The 18870-nt window shown below is 42.3% G+C and overlaps 2 protein-coding genes across 3 annotated transcripts in view; one reads left to right on the plus strand and one right to left on the minus strand.

Annotated features, from left to right (window-relative positions):
- The window catches only part of APOO (apolipoprotein O), a 92187-nt gene extending 77694 nt beyond the window's left edge, over positions 1 to 14493 (minus strand). Inside the window, exon 1 of one of the 2 annotated variants that reach the window (XM_049766766.1) lies at positions 14325 to 14493. In XM_049766766.1, the coding sequence (XP_049622723.1) occupies positions 14325 to 14333 (9 nt within the window). In that variant the 5' untranslated portion in view covers positions 14334 to 14493. The remainder of the gene's footprint in view (positions 1 to 14324) is intronic. The other variant, XM_049766765.1, reaches the window with a different exon arrangement.
- A 72-nt stretch (positions 14494 to 14565) lies between these two features.
- Positions 14566 to 18870, plus strand: part of CXHXorf58 (chromosome X CXorf58 homolog) — a 36531-nt gene continuing 32226 nt past the window's right edge. Inside the window, exons 1-3 of the mRNA XM_049766828.1 lie at positions 14566 to 14998; positions 17486 to 17618; positions 18617 to 18716. Coding sequence (XP_049622785.1) covers positions 14566 to 14998; positions 17486 to 17618; positions 18617 to 18716 — 666 coding nt within the window. The remainder of the gene's footprint in view (positions 14999 to 17485; positions 17619 to 18616; positions 18717 to 18870) is intronic.

An 18870-nucleotide genomic window follows, 5' to 3' on the forward strand; every position in this document is an offset into this window, starting at 1 on the left:
GCTCTCAAAAATTTTATATGAATGCAAAAATAAGTGTCTGATAAACAGGAAGAAAACCTCAGGGCCAAAGTGTGAGATAATTGTTCCTTCAGGCAGGTTTGAGTCATCTGGTTCAGTTTATTTCACAGACTTGGAACAGAGATTACATTTAATTTAGCACGTTCCAAGTTTATTTTGAACTTCCTCATCCAGACACACATTTACAGTTACTTGCCTAAACCGGGGGGGGGGGGGGGTTGGAGGGAATGTGTGTGTATGTACTCACATATGATTGTTTTCCTCTTTCAGAATGGCATAACTTTTGAGTTAAAGGAAAGCAGCAGGAGGGAGAAATCACAGGGGAATGGATACCTAGACTTCCTTTCAGATGTGTCTACATTTTCTAACAACTGAAAAGCCTCTTCTAAGAGGAAGAGCAATTCTGTTAAAGCCAATTCTATGTAGACCCAGGTTTCGTTTCCCAATAGACCACACTGTGTGCACAATGCAGGGGGAACTCACTGACCACAAATGTCTTCAACCTCATCTCACTTAATCACATGCTTCTTCCTCATTACAAAAAAAAGAAAAGAAAACTGCAAAGTTGGGGGGGAGCAAGGCTCAACTCAGTTGATGATAATCTGGGTTTATCATTTTAAAATCTCTAAAAACAAGCAACTAAATAAAGGTAATAAGAAAAGTCAATATTTGGACCATACATAGCAAATTCAACAGAGCTCCAAAACGATGTGGCTCTGCAAACAAATCCAGAATCAGTATTTGTTAAGCAAGGAGCACCACCAACTGCTGACTTAGGGAACTTGTTCAAGTCTTCCTATCACTTTTGGGTCACTCACTTACCAGTTTAACCAATGTCATAATAGGCATGTGAATCGGCACCTCTACTAAAGAAAACATGCAGCAAGCACAAAGGAAAATAGGCTGTGACTTCACAAAAAACTGATATTTGGGGTGGGCTAAAGGAAACTGAATTTTATTTTCACAGAACATTTTTAAAAGACTGATCAAAAGAATGAAGAAGCATAACTGAAGAGAGAAACCACAGAGTATCCCCTAATTACACCAATGAATGTGCACTTGTGAATTTATCTTTAGCTCCTCACCCTCACCCAACCAGAGAAGGCCTTAAGCTGGGATCAGTGTGGTTTTGAATAAAACACACTCCAGTGCCGTCAGAGAATCAGAGAAAAATAGAAAGACACAGCATTACTGTTTTAAAAGTGCTTTTAAAACAATATTCATTCAAAATACAACAGTATTATGTATTATTTATATTAATAGTATATATGATACATTGCAGGCAGCAAATATGTACTATATTATATACATTTTATTATATAATTTTATCTTATAAACATATTTGCAGGCAGAAAGTACATACTATATTATATATTTTTATTTTAATATATAATTTTTATCTTAGAAACATGTCCTGAGCAAAATTCACTTCCAAATGAAAGTGAATCTATTCCAGTTTGAATCAATTCTACTTTTTATTTTATATATTTAATTATATTTACATACATAGTACATATGTATACATACTGTGGTATGTAGAATATGTATACTGCATAATAGTATGTGTTGAAAATGAAAATACAGTTTAATGTTCAAAGATTAAAAGGTGGGGCTGGAGAGATGGCATGGAGGTATGGCGTTTGCCTTGCATGCAGAAAGATGGTGGTTTAAATCCCGGCGTCCCTGTGATCCCCCAAAGCCTGCCAGGGGCGATTTCTGAGCTTAGAGCCAGGAGTAGCCCCTGAGCGCAACTTGGTGTGACCCAACAACAAAAACAAAAACAAACAAAAAAAGATTAAAAGGCTTACAGAATATTTACAATTATAATCCGTGCCTAAATTCTTTTTCTTTTACCTTACTCTAAATTCTTGTTTTGTTTTGTTTTGTTTTGTTTTTTTGTTTTTTCGGGCTACACCCATTTGATGTTCAGGGGTTACTCCTGGCTAAGTGCTCAGAAATTGCCCCTGGCTTGGGGGGACCATATGGGACGCCGGGGGAATCGAACCGCCCGCGGTCCTTCCTTGGCTAGCGCTTACAAGGCAGACACCTTACCTCTAGCGCCACCTCACCGGCCCCCCTTGCTCTAAATTCTTACCTATACATGTTTTCAGTTTACAATGAACACAAGTCTAAAACTTAATGTTAGGAAGTTGGCACTTATGAAAGTTTTCTAATAAAATTGGTAATGAAGTCATGCAAAACTTAAGAGAAAATTCAGCCATGGTTAATTTAAAAACTCCCAAATTCTAAAATGCATCTTTAGATTGAGTTTCCACTCTCCTATCTAAATATCTAAATAAAATAAAATAAAAATAAAATTTCGATATCTAAAATATCTAAATAAAACTTCAAGTTGTATGCACTACCTACTAAATGCATTTAAGTGTTATTAAAAGGAATCAAATAATACAAACTCCTTTAGTTCATTAATTCAAAATTAAAAATATACTCTGGCATTTTTCTGTCATGAAACAGAATTGGCCCAGAGTAATAGTAGAGCACATAGAACATTTGCCTTGCATGCAGCTGACCCAGGTTCGATCCTGGCACCACATATGGTCACCTGGGCCCCTCCAAGAGTGACTGATCCCTGAACACAGAGCCAGGAATAAATCCTGAGCACTGAGCTGTGTATAGTCCCTAAAAACAAAAAGTAAAATATAAAATACAGTAGTCAACTCTCCAGTCTTTTTGAAAAGAATTGTTTTCTTAACTAAAGATTTCTTATGCATCAAATTACTTGTGCTACATTAAGTGTACTGTACAAACATATTAAAGTTCATTTTCCAGTCTCTAAGACGTTCTGGCCTAGCCTAGACAGGACATGGGTGTGGTGTACATATACATATAGATTATAAAAACCTTCATATCATAAAAGTATAAAAATATGCACCGGTGCCATGTGACAATTAATCATGTGTCTAAAGCATAATCTATTTTTGTCCTCCACTTTGCCTCTACTACCAATTCTTTTTTGGGGGGAGGGGGCAGGTGCAGGTTTGGGGTCACTCACTGGTGCTTGGGACCTACTCCAAGCTCTATGCTCAGAGGTCATCCGTGAAGAGATCAAGGGACCTTGTAGTGTTGGGGATCAAATCCAAATCCAGACCTCCTACATGCAAAGCATGTGCTCAGCCCATTGAGCTGTCTCTCTCCTTTCCTCTTTTAAGAAGACATAATTCATCTTCTTCCTTCTGCTGGCTCCAGTGTTAGTTGTAACAATTTCTTTTCCCTTTTGTAATTTTGCTGTTATTATGGGCCACAGCCAGCTATGCTCAGTGCTTACTCCTGGCTCTGCACTAGGGGATAAATCCTAATAGGATTCAGTGAATCATCTGGGATGCCAGGAATCAAACCCAGGTCAGCCATATACATGCAAGGCAAGTGCCCTACCAGCTGTACAATTGTCTGGCCCTCACTACAATTTTTATCTTAGAAACATATAGAAGAGAATCATGTCCAAAGCAAAATTCACTTCCAAATGAAAGTGAATCTATTCAAGTTTTAAGCAATTCTACTTTTTTTTTTTTTTTTGCAATTCTACTTTTTATTATTTTTTTCTATTTCCTTTGCTGTTTCCACAAAGGGGGTTGGCTACTTTGCTGGAATCTCAAATAGCAGAAGGGGCTAGGATCACACTCAGGCAGTGTGGCAGTGACAAGGGATGGAACTCATTCATGGTCTTGCCATTCTCATACCTGCCAAGCAGGTGCTCCACTCCTAAGACATCCCCTGGCTTTGAAAGTTTAATATTGACTTTTTACAGCCCTAAATCCACATTGCTAACCTGCAACTCTGGATCACTTTGGTGGATGGATGTGAAGTCAAAAGGTTCAAAAATATTTTAAAGTCACATCATGCTTTATGGTTCACCATTCTTTTCCTGCCCTGCCATTCAAACATCCCCACAATCCTGCCCAAGTGTAGGGGAACATTATATCCGAAAGGACAGTCATAATGTAACTTAAGAAACTAAGAAACCGCTTACAAGCTGCTCAATAGAAACCAGAAAGACTATGAATAGAACCTGAGCCTGTCTTACCGACTGGGTCAGCAATACAGGTCAATGCTCTTTTCCGGGGGCCAGAGAGGTAGCACAGAGCACAGTAATAGGGCATTTGCCTTGCACACAGCCGATCCAGGATGGACTGTGGTTCAAATCCAGCATCCCATATTCCCCCCACCCGTACCTGCCAGGAGCAATTCTGAGTGCACAGCCAGGAGTAATCCCTAAGCGCTGCCGGATGTGACCCAAAAACCAAAATGAAAAAAAAATGTTCTCTTCTGTGTGATTACATAGTTTCTGTGAAGTGTGGGGAAACCAAATCAGTTCTATCCTTCAGTGTTCTTATCCAAGTGAAAACATATTCATGCTAGAGAGCGCTTGCCTTGCAAGCAGTCAACCTGGGTTCCATTCCTGTCATCCCATATGACCCCCTGCGTGCAGCCAGAAGTTGTCTCTGGATGCAGAGCCAGGAATAACCCCTATGCATTGTTAAGTGTGTCTCCAAGACAAAACAAAAAGTATTCATTACAATTCATCAAAAGTGTTTACATTGTTAAGGGGCAAATACCTATTTTCAAATAGATGGCACTTAATACACAAGTAAAATAAAGTTGCAATATTTTTCTAATTTACAAATAAATTTCCATTTAGAAAAGCAATTTCCCATTTCTATTAATAACAATCTGGTTTTGTTTTGTTTTGTTGTTTTTGGGTCATGCTCAGCAGCACTCAGCGGTTACACCTGGCTCTGCATTAAGAAATCACTCCTGGGGCCGGAAAGATAGCATGGAGGTAAGGCGTTTGCCTTTCATGCAGAAGGTCATCGGTTCGAATCCTGGCATCCCAAATGGTCCCCTGTGCCTGCCAGGAGCAATTTCTGAGCATGGAGCCAGGAGTAACCCCTGAGCACTGCCGGGTGTGACCCAAAAACCACAAAAAAAAAAAAAAAAAAAAAGAAATCACTCCTGGAAAAAAAAAAAAGAAATCAGTCCTGGCAGACTGGGGGGACCATATGTATGTGATGCGAGGCATCGAACCCAGGTCAGCTGCATGCAAGGCAAATCTCTCCGGCCCCTAAGTTACCATTCTTGACAAGAGAATTAATTTCAGAAAGAAGAAAAAAAACAATAAAAGCAGGATGCATCGAGTCCAAACAGCCACAGAGAATCCACAGGGTAATAATACCCACAGACACTGACACTATGTTGTGACTTCAGGATCTTCTGAGTGGTGGGCTCTGGGGTGAGGCCAATTCCTGTCCTTCCAAAAGGAACTGGCTCAGACCATATTAATGAGATCTAACTATCTGACATACCTGCCCGAGTCTCTCCATAGAACACTTCATATCCATGTCAACTAATCACCACCTTTTAAGTCCACGGGTAGCCCAGTCAGCTCAAAAAATTAAATAATTACACCTCCATTAAAAACCTAGTCTTTTCCCCCTTTCCCATTATTTATAAGAACCATTGCACTTCCCACCAAAACCCCGGGCAGCATCCATAAATTTTCTTCCTTGCTCTTTGACTACAGCTGATTAACTAGAAAGTTTTAGGGGCACAGTTAGCAATGCTCTGGGGTTACTTACTCACGATTTTGCACTCTGGTGCTTGGGATTCCATACCAGGTGCCAGGAATTGAACCTGAGTTGACTGCATGCAAAGCAAGCACCCTACCTGCTAGCTCTCTGGCTCTACTGGATTTGAATTAAATATTTTTGAAAAACCCCAAGACTGCACCATCAAAACACTCTAGTAATAGCCTCCAATAGAATGCCATTCAAATGTTAATAATAGCTCCCATTTTAATTTTTTTATTTTGAGATGCTAGGATTCAGGATCTCATGTATGCAAGGCAAGTGACTGGCTACTAAGCCACAGTTTATATTTTAAGAACACACTTTTTTTCTTCTTGAATCAGCATTTAATTTTTAATTCATTTTATGACAGTTAAGATAACATGTTTACAAAGTGTTAATATAGTATGGATGTACAGTTACTTCAGCCCATCATCACCTAAGTAGAACAGCTTATATTGGGCCAAGCGTTGTGCTACACTTGGGTCTGAGTTCTCATTTCATTAATCTCTACCATTTGAGATTGACGCTAGGTGTTCTATTTGTTTTACAGATGAAAATACAGCTATGAAAAACATTAGTTTCTCCCTCAAGGTAACCTTGTGAAGCTCAAGGTCTTACTCTTGCCCTGAATTCTCTCACGGCTGGTTCTTTGCAAGTGCTTTTCCTTTAGACTTTGAAAACCCTTCCAACCAGTCTGCACAGCTTTCAAGGTCAGTACCAGCAGGTTCTACTTTACAAAGTGTTCTGATGCCCCCTGCTGGTACCATTCCGCCAAGTCACTTCTATGTCCCTGCACAGGACCTTAAAGGTTGATAACCATGTTCTACCACATGGTTATAACTTACAACGGACAAGTGTGCTGGACAGTTGAGGGGTTCACAGAAGTAAGAAGGATGATGAGCGCTGCTCTAAATACTAGATGCCTAGGTAGATCCCAAGCCTAGAAATTCAGATGGCACTGGTCAACCAGGGACTGGAGACTTAATTACCAAAAAAAAGATTTACTCAAAAGAAAAACCAGGCTGGAAGTCAGGGCTCCATATTTACCTCTTTTACATCACAATACTTACCACATTGCATAGGAGTAGACATTTATATAAGTACCATTAGTCTGGAAAGAGAAATTTTGCATCAACTGAAGGCAAGAAAAGGTATGGGCCTTTTCCAAACTAGAGATTCTTGGACCTCACTTAAAAACTTAGTCTAGGGGCCGGAGAGATAGTATGGAGTTAAGGTGTTTGCCTTTCATGCAGAAGGTCATTGGTTTGAATCCCGGCGTCCCATATGGTCCCCCGAGCCTGCCAGGAGTGATTTTTGAGCGTGGAGCCAGGCGTAACCCCTGAGCGCTGCCGGGTGTGACCCAAAAAGAAAACTTAGTCTAATAAATGATTAAATGAAGATGTGATTACATACATAATGGAATACTATGAACCAAAAAAGATAAAATCTGCAGTTTGATGCAACTTAGATGGAACTGGAATGCATCATGTTAAGTGAAATAATTTAGAAGGAAGACAAACAATGGTTTCTCTAGAGAAACAAAACAAGGGCATAGACAGTAATAAATGAGAACAATCCTTGGTCTTGAATTACAAAATTGAAATTAGCGAATGGAGGCATTTAGAGGAAGAGGAGAGGTAAAAAATGAAAAGGTGGATTAAAATAGCAAAGAGGGGCCAGAGAGATGGCATGGAGGTAAGGCATTTTCCTTGCATGCAGAAGGACGGTAGTTCGAATCCCAACATCCCATATGGTCCCCTAAGCCTGCCAGGAGTGATTTCTGAGTGTAGAGCCAGGAGTAACCCCTGAGCACTGCTGGGTGTGACCCAAAAACCAAAAAAAAAAAAAAAAAAAAACCCAAAAAAAAAAAAAACAAAAAAATAAAGACATTGATGAAGGGTATTAGGCATTTTGGTGGTGGTGGAGTGGTGATAACTGTACAAGACCATAAATATTAACACTATTGTAAACATGTTGCCTTCACTATAACAAGTCTGAAAAAAAAGACTAGGGGCCAGAATAATAATAGCATAGTGGGTAGGGCATTTTCCTCGCACACAGCTGACCCGGGTTCAATCTCTGGCATCCTATATCATTCTCCAAGCCCTCAAGGAGTAAACCTCTGAGAACCACCATATGTGGCACAAAACAAAATGAAACACCAAAATCTTGGGCCAGATATATAATGCAAGAATAAAGGTGCTTGCATACATGTAACAGATCCCATCTACATCCCTGGCAGCATATGAAAGGTCCTCCAAGCACTGCACAGAGTGGCCCCAAAGCATCACAAGGTACAGACTAAAACCAAAAAATAAACAAAAAAAACTAATTCTGGATCAGAGAGATAAGTTGCAGAACTGAGTACATGCTTTATATGTGGGTGATTCAAGCTTGATCCCTGAGCACTGTCAGGAGCAACCACCTTAACACAGAACTCGGAATAATGTCTGAAACACAGGGTGTGGTCTAAAACTAAACTCAAAAAATTAAACCTGAGGTTCAAAATATAGCTCAGTTGGTAGAGCATATGCTTGCAGTGTCTGGGTTCTCCTTTTGGCACCACATATGCCCACACCCCAGCAGCTTCAGTTGTAGGCCTTATAATTCCATAACTAGATCTTATATGTAGGTAGGATCCTGGAAACTGTCTTTTGAATATTCTGATCTATGGTCAAATTGGGGGATTCACTCCTAGGTTAAAAAAAAAGTTGATATTTCGTTCCTATATTCAAGGATACAACATACCTATCCAGAACACAATAAATATCTATATAATCACTGACATATAGATATGGGAAACTGGGGGACTGGATTTGTAATATTAAATATTCAAGCTCCTGTAGCAGCATATGAAAAAGCAGTTTGCCAGGTCATATCAATAACTCAAATATCTGAGTTCAATTGTATGGTCCCCCAGCACCACAAAGAGCAACCCCTAAACTCAGAGTAGGGAGAAGCCCTTGTGTATAACTGGGTGTGGCCCAAAAACAAAAGGGGGGGGGGGCAGGGGACGGAATTTAAAACAAAACTTCTTGTTGCAACAGAATGTATTGGGCAGCTTTTCAAATGTTTTTTAATCCACCAATGCCCCCTACTGATCGAAAGCTGAAGCTGAATCTAAATCAAGAACAATTGATTTAAATGTGTTAATTTTATAAGTATGTAACTAGTCACACAGACTGTATTTTCCCCATTCACACCTATGCTATTGACACCTTTACCCTCAACTCCTAGGTGACCAAAACTGGTAATGCTCAGACCCAGATCAATCCAACCAATTGCTGTCACACTCCCAGGCTGCCATCATGTACATAGGCTCCAAACAGCAGTAACTCTCAGCAGAGTCTGCAAAGCTTCCAACTCTATATTTGTTTCCTTCCAAATCCCACCACACACATGAAACCACTCACTTGGAAAAGACAATTTTTGTCTAAGTTCTTGCTTTTCAACGCATGAGAAGGACAAAGCAGCATCTCTGTCTACTGGAAGCTTGTAAAGAAATGATTATAAGGTTCCATTCTAGAATTACTCAACTAGAACCTGAATTTTTTTTTTTTTTGGTTTTTTGGGTCACACCCGGCGGTGCTCAGGGGTTACTCCTGGCTGTCTGCTCAGAAATAACTCCTGGCAGGCACGGCGGACCATATGGGACACCAGGATTGCAAGGCAAACGCCGCTGTGCTATCTCTCTGGGCCCTAGAACCTGAATTTTAACAAGAGCCAGATTTAAAACTTGAGAAGCACCACTACTGGGCCTAATGCTGCCCTTTTATGGCAAATACCTTTGTAACTCTTACTATCCTGAGATAAAATTTGTATTCACCTATTAAGACAAAAAAAAAAGAATGAAATAGCTCTTTAACTTGAAAACACTGACTTAACAGTTATTATCAACTATGATACCTAAATGAAATTAATCAAAAAATGTCCAAAAAAGGTGAGTATACTGATTTGATAATATAAAGAACTAAAAGGGAAGATTTATGGTAAGATTATTACAATAGGAGCCAGAACATTGGCACAAGCGGTAGGGCGTCTGCCTTGAACGCGCTAACCTAGGATGGACCGCGGTTCAATCCCCCAGCGTCCCGTATGGTCCCCCAAGCCAGGAACGTTTTTTGCGCACATAGCCAGGAGAAACCCCTGAGCATCACCGGGTGTGGCCCAAAAAACAAAAAACAAAAAAATTGCAATAGGAGCCAGCGGTAGGGCATTTGCCTTGCATGTGGCCAACCCAGGATGAACCTAGGTTTGATTCCTGGCATCCCATATGGTCCCCTGAGCCTGCCAGGGACAATTTCTGAGCATAGAGCCAGGAGTAACCCCTGAGTGCCAATTGGTGTGACCCCCCCCCAAAAAAAAAGAAAGAAAAAGAAAAAATTATTATAATATATAAATACCCAACACAATTTTAAGATATGAACAGCCTGGATTTATAAAATATATACTAAGGTGGTAGTACCATCCAGATGAAAACTCCTTGCTAGAATCATTCCATCCTTCCCCTCCCCTTCTATCTCACAGAAGGAAATCTCTTTCCACCCTTAAAACTGAGGGATCAGGGCTGGAGAGATAGTACAGAAAGTAAGGTACTTTGTTGCAATACAGCCCTTGATGGGGTTGACTGATGGACGGATGGAGGATAACGTTTTTCTCCTCCAGCTCGGACCATGTGTCTGCCACTTTGTTCAGCCAGCGGTTCTGAGATAAATGCGGCGGGTATATAGCTAACAGGAAGTCAGGCTTCAGCCCCAGAAAAAGCCCCTGCCTTCCACAGACCCTAGCTTTTATACATGAGAATCAGGTACCACCCTAGGTGGGAGCAGAATGTCAGGTCACACCCTAGGGTATGGCACAATCACCAATCAGGGTAGGATCAGTAACATAATAATCCCATGGTAATGTTTACATACACAACAGTACCTGTCTCTGTGTGGCTGACCCAGTTCCATTCTAAGTACCCCATAAGATCCCCTGGGTACTGCCAAGGGTCACTCTTGAGCAGAGAGGTAGGTGTGGCCCAACATCTATCCTCTAAATATTCTGAATAAAGTTGAAGAATTATTGGGTGGGGGCACTTGCCTTGCATGTTTGTGGCCCTGGGTTCTCTCCCAGGAACAATGAAAAACTGAAGTACTATTGAAAAGCTTCTGGCTACCCAACATTCCTATACCACAAACTGCAAAATCCTGACTACAATAAGAGAACTATAACTGTTACCCAACATGTCTAATTATTAGTCTCACTCCTCAACAGTCATGTATATCAGTTACCATCTGTCCATTCACTCATTTCAGTCTCCATTTCACAGCTATCAAGTTTTCACTCCTATCAATAAACCTCCAGGTATAAAAGTGAAATCTTGGGGCCGGAGAGATAGCATGGAGGTAAGGCGTTTTTTGCCTTTCATGCAGAAGGATGGCAGTTCCGGCATCCCATATGGTCCCCTGCCAGGGGCGATTTCTGAGCCTAGAGACAGGAGTAACCCCTGAGCACTGCCATGTGTGACCCAAAAACCAAAAAAATAAAAAATAAGAAAAGCGAAATCTTTACCAGTTGCCCAACTCAGCTAACTGAACGGTAATGAATAATGCTGGCCATTCCCCCATTTTGTTCATTTCTCTCAAGTATAGTGACTCCATTTCAAGCTGAACCTTTTTAATATAAACCAACCAGATCAACCTGATTAGTTTGGTCCAATTAGATTGAAGGAAGTCTAGCTGACAGTAATCCAACTTTGAGTTTTCTCCTGATTTTCTCACTTTAGTGAATGGGAAAGCATGTGTTACTGGTATCCTGCAACTCATGAGAACCAGCCTTAGTGTGGAAAGCAAAGAGACAGAACGTAATTACGTTGGCTTATTGGCGTCAATCCTTCCATTGGACTTTGTGAAATAATTTTCCTGAAGCCAACTGCAAGCACTGTCTAGCTTGAAATTTTTTCCCTTGATTCTCTAAATGTTATTCATGTGTGATCCCCAAAAATACATCCTGGGGTTGGAGAGAGCCAGATCAATGAACTGCATGCAAAGCATGTTTTGCATACATACAGGATTAGACTCCCAAGAACCACTAGAAACAACCTCTTGAGCACCTCTGTGAGTCAAAACCAATGCAGGTTCTCTAACATTTCTGTCCTTCTCTTCCTCTGCCTACTCCTAACATTTTCTGCTTGTTTTCTTTTGATCGTCTCTATTCAAACTACGTGTGTCTGTTTCTCTATTCAAACTACTGCCAAGGGACTGAACTCAAGGCCTCAACAGGAGAGGCAGCTCTACCAGTGTGCTAAATCTCTGGCCACTCAAACTATGTCTTTGAATAAATTCAGTGCAGTCTCTCCCTTAACACTGAGCTAAGTTACTAACACTTCCCCCAAAGCAGTACTGTTGTAGATATTCCCTCCAGATAACCAACCTAGAGAATTCTTACACTTGTATTTCAAATCTAAAAGTCTCTTCTATGAAGCTTCTTCTGAAGACCCAGGAACTCCTTGTCCTTTTATAGACCTCCATAGACCTCTCATGGCAGTATGGTGAGATCTAGGAACTACTTCTCAAAATACATTCTAATTGCATAAAAGGCCAGTTATATTGCAAGAGGAATAAAAATACTTTAAAGCCCAAATCTGATATAGTGACATGAGCATCCTTACTAGCTCATTATTTGAAATCATGAAGAACATAATTATATTTTTTATAGGAGCCATAGTCTGATCAGCAAAGCAAGCCCAGATGATATGAGCCCAAGAGTGCTGGGTGGTGAGCAGGGCTACACATATCAGTGCTTGGGGGACCATGTGGTGCTGAAGATCAAATTCAGGATCTCATATATGCTAGGTACGTGCTCTACCACTTGAATCATTTCCCCAGGGAATCAGTGGTAGTTTGAGATGTACAACAGTAATGTGATATGAAAATGCTTGTGACTTGCTTGGTTCTTGACTTCTCTTGGTGACAGGTAATACTAAAAATACTGTGGCTTGCTGCTGAAGTAATTTATTAATGCCTCCACGCTAAACGGATCATATCCCTACTCTTTGTGAAGTCTCACAGTGATGCATAATGTTTTACATCTTGGAATCCAGTCGTTATATAGACTCCAAACCCAGGCAAATTGAGGGGAACCAAGCTCCCAGGTATAGAAGCAAAGTCATCATTTAGTTCAGTCCCTACCTGAATTTGATTGCTAACACGTGTCAAACTGATCCAAAAAAAGGAAAGAAATAGTAAGTTATTGGAATTTAAGGCACTGGTTTTGTTGTATCTCATTATGCAATCACTGAAAACTGAAACTGTTTATTACAAGGCAAATTTCAATTAGAAACTAATGAATATTTCCCCATCCGTTCAGAAAACCCCCTAAATTCTATCCAGAAACCCTTTCAGGAGCCAAGTACCACAGGCTAAGAATCACTGAACTTGGGCAAAGCCGATGTCATTTTTTACTATCAAAGTACATTGTTGAGACTCATAATTAATCAAAGCAGAGCCTTTGGACATAAATCTATCAATTGAATGCAAATTGCTTCTGAGACATGTCCTATTGGTAAAATTATGAGCTACTTGAAAGAAAAAGCAAGTATCGGGTGACACTTCCATATGCCTTGCTCAAGTACTTTGAACATGCATGTTTATTCCTTGTTTAGACCACCTGAATGATCAGAACCACCCATCCCTGGAATGGGAGGGTAGAGGAGGCTGCTTGGGGGAGAGGGGAGAAGATGGAGAGTTAGAGAGAGAAGTGTCTCAGGGAGGATAATCAGCAGAGTATCGTCAAGGAAAACCAACAAAGAAGCAGCAAAGGGGAGTCAGTCAGCAATGAAGTCTGAAGAGCAGCTGAAAGGGACACAGAGCCAGAGAGAGCCAAAGAAGGAGCAGAGAGTCATGGCTGCTTGGAAAAGGCTTAGCATAGGAGCTATGTGAGGACAATGTACATGGCAATTAGGACCGTGAAAGAAAGCTGGTTGCCTGCTTAGTTTTCATACTGGAAAACATATTTCACTTTTTATTTTAATGCAGGAGAATGACCTCGTAAAAAAAAAAACGGAGACTTTCCAAGTCGCTTTTTCCAAGACACGAGTTTCTGGATGGAGAGGGAGCCCTGCCCCAGCACCCCATCCCAGGAGAGGGACCCCTGCCATTGCACCCCATCCCAGGAGAGGGACCCCTGCCATTGCACCCCATCCCAGGAGAGGGGACCCCTGCCATAGCACCCCATCCCAGGAGAGGGGACCCCTGCCATAGCACCCCATCCCAGGAGAGGGGACCCCTGCCATAGCACCCCATCCCAGGAGAGGGACCCCTGCCATTGCACCCCATCCCAGGAGAGGGACCCCTGCCATAGCACCCCATCCCAGGCCGCCGGTTCCGCCGCCTGCAACAGTTCCTCCAAAGGCGACCGGAGTGCAACTTCAGAATCCCCAGAGCTGGCCTCCCTCTACGCACAGACCCCCTGGGGGGGACCCGCAGGCGGGGAATGGGCGGCGGTGGGCAGTGTTCGAGGGGGCAACACCAAAGGTGCGGCCACCGCTCAGTCCCCGAGGCACGCCTCCACCCGCCGCGGCCGGCTCAGAGCGCACCCGGTGAATGAAGTGCAGAGCAGGGGCCACGGGCCGCCCGAAGGCGGGAAAAGTCTCGCGGCGAGCCGGGCCCGATCCCCGGAGGGCTTCGGAGGTCGGCAAGGGGTGGCGACAGCTGCGACCCAGCGCCACGCTCTCACCTTGAACATGTCTCTGGCAGCGGCAGCTCCGGCAGGGTCACCCCGGCTTGGACCCGCCCACAAGAGAGCGCCGGCTACGGCAGCCCGCTAGGGCCCGGATTCTTCCGAACGCACGCACGCACGCACGCGGACCGCGCGGTGGGTGGGTGGGTGGGTGGCGACTGTGAAATCAATTCGATCCCGCGACGTCGGCTTCGAACGTTCCGCTGGAAAGAGCGTCGGCGGCGTCGGCGCCGCAAAGATGAGCGTCGACGGCGTCGGCGCCGCAGAGACGAGCGTCGGCGGCGTCGGCGCCGCCGCAGAGACGAGCGTCGACGGCGTCGGCGCCGCCGCAGAGGAGCGCGCCGCGCCGCGGGGGCCGGGAGCAGACATCAGGTCCTCCTATGATGACGGTCTGCCCTGTGCGCCGGTGGTTGGCAGGCGCCCGATCCGCGCCGACGCAGAAGGTGGCGCGCTGGGGCGGGAGGAGGGCGGCGCCCGGCCGTGCCGATGGCGCCTCGCCTCTCCCAGCCTGGAGGCCTTAATCTGGCGAGCCATTCTGCACAGTCAAGGCCTCGGAATCGTCGGCACCACGCCGGCCACGCGGGGGCGCCTGTCGACCTACCAACCGCTTCGAAAGGCCGATTCCGGAAGAAGTCGCCTGAAGCCGGATATTCCGCAGAGAAAAATTTCAGGTTGGACTTCGTTGGGTTTTTTTTGTTTGTTTGTTTGTTTTTGTTGTTTTTTTATTTTTTTTTTGTTTTTATACCGTGAGCTAAAGTCTAGTTTCTAAGGTTTTCAACTCACTGGCCACATACTTTATTTTTTTTAAAGGTTCTTATGTGTATTTAAAAAAAAATCTTAAGGGGCGGGAGTGATAGGAGAGTTTGCTTTGCACGCGGCCAACCCGGGTTCGATCTTCGGCATCCCCTAGGGTCCCCCGAGCACGCAGGTGTGACCCGAAAAATAAGAAAGCCTCTTTAAATCACTCCAATGAAATCCCTTCGCTGAGAATTAAAGGTTGCCCCTTAATACTAATAAATATAAGTAATAATGCCAAAGATCTTACCAATAACCTAACTACCTAACTCTGGCCTTAGCTCCTTATATATAATCAATCATCCAGTCTTCCCAACAACCAAATAGCTATACACGAGTATTATACCAAGTCTAAGAAAATGAGAACACCAAAGCACAGAAAAGTTATTTAGACAAAGCCAATAGAAGAGAAAGTGGATGGGGGGGAGGAGAAGGGGAAGGGAGGGAGGGAGGAAGGGAGGGAGGGAAGAAACCCAGTCCTGTAAAGGCCATTCAGGTGAGCATGGTCACATGGTGCTCTAGTCGAACACCCCCAGGAACTCATCTGTACTTAACTAATTTGTTTCAAGGAAAATGCACACTTGGGCACCAGTGGGGCATCACAGTGAGGTGGTAGAATATTGGAAAGATTTCTGATAAGGTTTGGCCTTTGGCTGGATGTTGGGGAATAAGTTAAAGGAAGCAAGCAGAACTTTGCTCTGGATTGGGTGCTGTTGGGACCTGGAGCAAGCCATAGAAAAGTGAGGGTATATACTATACAATGTTATGGGATAGACACAGTGTTATGGGACCTTGAGCAAGCCACAGAAAAGATCACAGAGAAAAGAGGGTAGAAAACTTCAGAGAAGAATCATCAATTAGCTGGGTCGTGAAAAATGAATTGATTCAGAAGGTGATTCAGAGGTAGAGAAAAGGATATGTTTGATGCACAGAGTTGTAAGCCATTAACTGATTATGGCAAAAAGTTCTTATCATATAATATATATTATATATATATGTATATATATAATGCTGATGGAAGTTAGGACTTTGAGACTTGAAAGAAAATACCAAGAAACAACAAAACTAGTCCTAAACTTGGTGAACACTATGGTGGTTTACAGATGGAAATAGGATAAGTGAGATGAGTATAAGATCTTTATTTGGTTGTGGGATGCCACTGGAAATTTGGTGGTGGGAATGATGACATTATACACATACTGAGTTATGTGGTACAGAGGTGTGATTATCCTTGGGAAATGATAACATTATAGAATGGTGTTGAAGTCTTTCACAATCTAGCTTCATTTTCTATTTTATTTTTATTAGTTTATTATAGATGGTTTAGTCTCTGAATTTCAGCTTGAAGAAGATGTCCCTAAAAAATATTCAGTTGGTGAATGATCTGGTTTGATTATTGATTACTCTGAGTCAGAGGCTCCCGAACTACTGTCATCTTTTCAGGAAAAGAAAGTCACTCATCACTTCAGAAAAAAGTCACTTCCAGTTGCATCCAAAGCTACTGCTTCCCCTGCACCTGTACCCCCACAATCATTCCAATACCTCTAGCAGTGGCAGAATCACCCACTTTTGAGAAACGTAATTCTAGATCTTTCTGCAGTACCAGATATCTAACCCACAGCCTCACACATTATGCAAGGCAAACAGTACCTCTGAGACACATCCTCAGCTGGGTCACTGCTCTAGAAAGTTAGCTCCAGCTGTGGTGTGCATGAGGAGGAGGAGGATAAAGGAACTGAAGACATGGAGCCGGTCTATCTATTGTACTTAGAAAGCTATGATAGAGCTACTTGTTTTTCCAATATAACTCACAATAGTTTTAGTTTAGTTTTAGTCACTTATATTAAAGATAATATAAACTGAGCTGAAGAGATAATGCAGGGATCATAGCATTTGCCTTGCATGTGGCAGATTTCTGTTCAATGCCTAGTATTACATATATTGCTCCACACACTGCCGAGTGACTCCTAAGCACAGAGCCAAGAATAAGACTTGCGCACCTCTGGGTGTGTCTCCTTCCCCCCAAAAAAGGAATGTAAACTGTAAACATTAAGATATCAATGATGGGGGCCAGAGAGATAGCATGGAGGTAAGGCATTTGCCTTTCATGCAGAAGGATGGTGGTTCGAGTCCCGGCATCCCATATGGTCCCCTGTGCCTGCCAGGGGTGATTTCTGAGCATAGAGCAAGGAGTAGCCGCTGAGCACTTCCGGGTGTGACCCAAACCCCTCCCAAAAAAATACTAAAAAAAAGATATCAATGATGCCTTTTTAACTAGGTGCTGAAATTAGCATCATAAGGCTTTTGTTTTATCCAAACTATAATACAGGTTATAACTCAAATGCTTATTTATATAATTTCAGAATATGTTGCAGTTAAGAAAATGAATATTCACACCAAAAAGAAGCCACCTTCTACTGTCAGAAAATCAGCTGTTCCACTCTTAAAGGAAGAACAAAAATTAGAGTTGCCTATGGACTCAATCCCTGAGCTTAGGTAAGTACCATCTTTCACCTTTTACCATTCTACACACCTGGACAGTTTTTATATCAATTCAAGTGACATAAAACACATAGAACACTTCTTATTCTATTAATTAGAGGATTTGTGGTGTTTCTTTTTTTTTGGTTTTTGGGTCACTCCTGGCAGTGCTCAAGGTTTACTCCTCACTCTATGCTCAGAAATTGTTCCTGGCAGGCTCGAGGGACCATATGGGATGCGAACCACTGTCCTGCATGCAAGGCAAACACCTTACCTCCATGCTATCTCTCCGCCCCCCCCCATATTATTTTAAAGAATAACTATAGCAATCATTTTAGGTCATGGATGTTTTTAGAACACAAGTTTGAATTCTCACTTTTTATTTCTAAGATATATATATGCCTTTGATTGTGAAGTTTTAGTCAAGATGTTTTATCTCAAGTAAATAGTTTTTGTTTTGTTTGGGGTCACACCAGCAATGCTCAGAGATTTCTCCTGACCTTATGCACAGGAATTACTCCTGGAGGTACTCAGTAGACCATATAGGATAATGGGGATCAAGCCTAGGTCAGCCACATGCAAGGTAAGTGCTCTACCCATTTTACTACCTGTCTGACCCTCAAGTAAATAGTTTCAAGTATTCAGCTCTTCATTCTGACTAGAATTTTCAAATGACCAGTTCCAGTTACTAGATCCAAATGTTCCATATTAAATCATTATTAAGGAGGGGGTGGGCCAGAGAGATAGCATGGAGGTAAGGTGTTTGCCTTGCATGCAGAAGGATGGTGGTTCAAATCCTGGCATCCCATATGGTCCCCTGAGCCTGTCGGGTATGATTTCTGAGCGAAGAGCCAGGAGTAGCCCCTGAGTGCTACTGGGTATGACCCAAAAACCAAAACAAAAAAAAGGAGGAGGTTAGGAGGTACCCTAAGGAAGCAAAAGTCAGTGTTCCTCAAGATTTTAAGAAAATTAAAATTACTTTGCAAATATACAACTGTTTTTTCCCCTCTCAGATCTAATAAAGAAGAGAAAGTAAAAATAATACAGAAAGCCTGGTATTCTTACATAGACAAACTCGTATTTCGACTTCTAAAACACGCAATTTATGCATTGGTATGTATTTTTCTTTTATGTTTTCTTTGACATAACTTTTATCAAGCTAAAAGTTCTATAAATGAGGCAAATTATATGACCTTATCTAATCACGTCTATTTGAATTTAATTAGTGTGTATGGGATTCTGAGATAGCTTCTTGAGTTATCCCTAA

This window comes from Suncus etruscus, chromosome X (genome assembly GCF_024139225.1).
Source record: "Suncus etruscus isolate mSunEtr1 chromosome X, mSunEtr1.pri.cur, whole genome shotgun sequence".
Taxonomy (NCBI): domain Eukaryota; kingdom Metazoa; phylum Chordata; class Mammalia; order Eulipotyphla; family Soricidae; genus Suncus; species Suncus etruscus.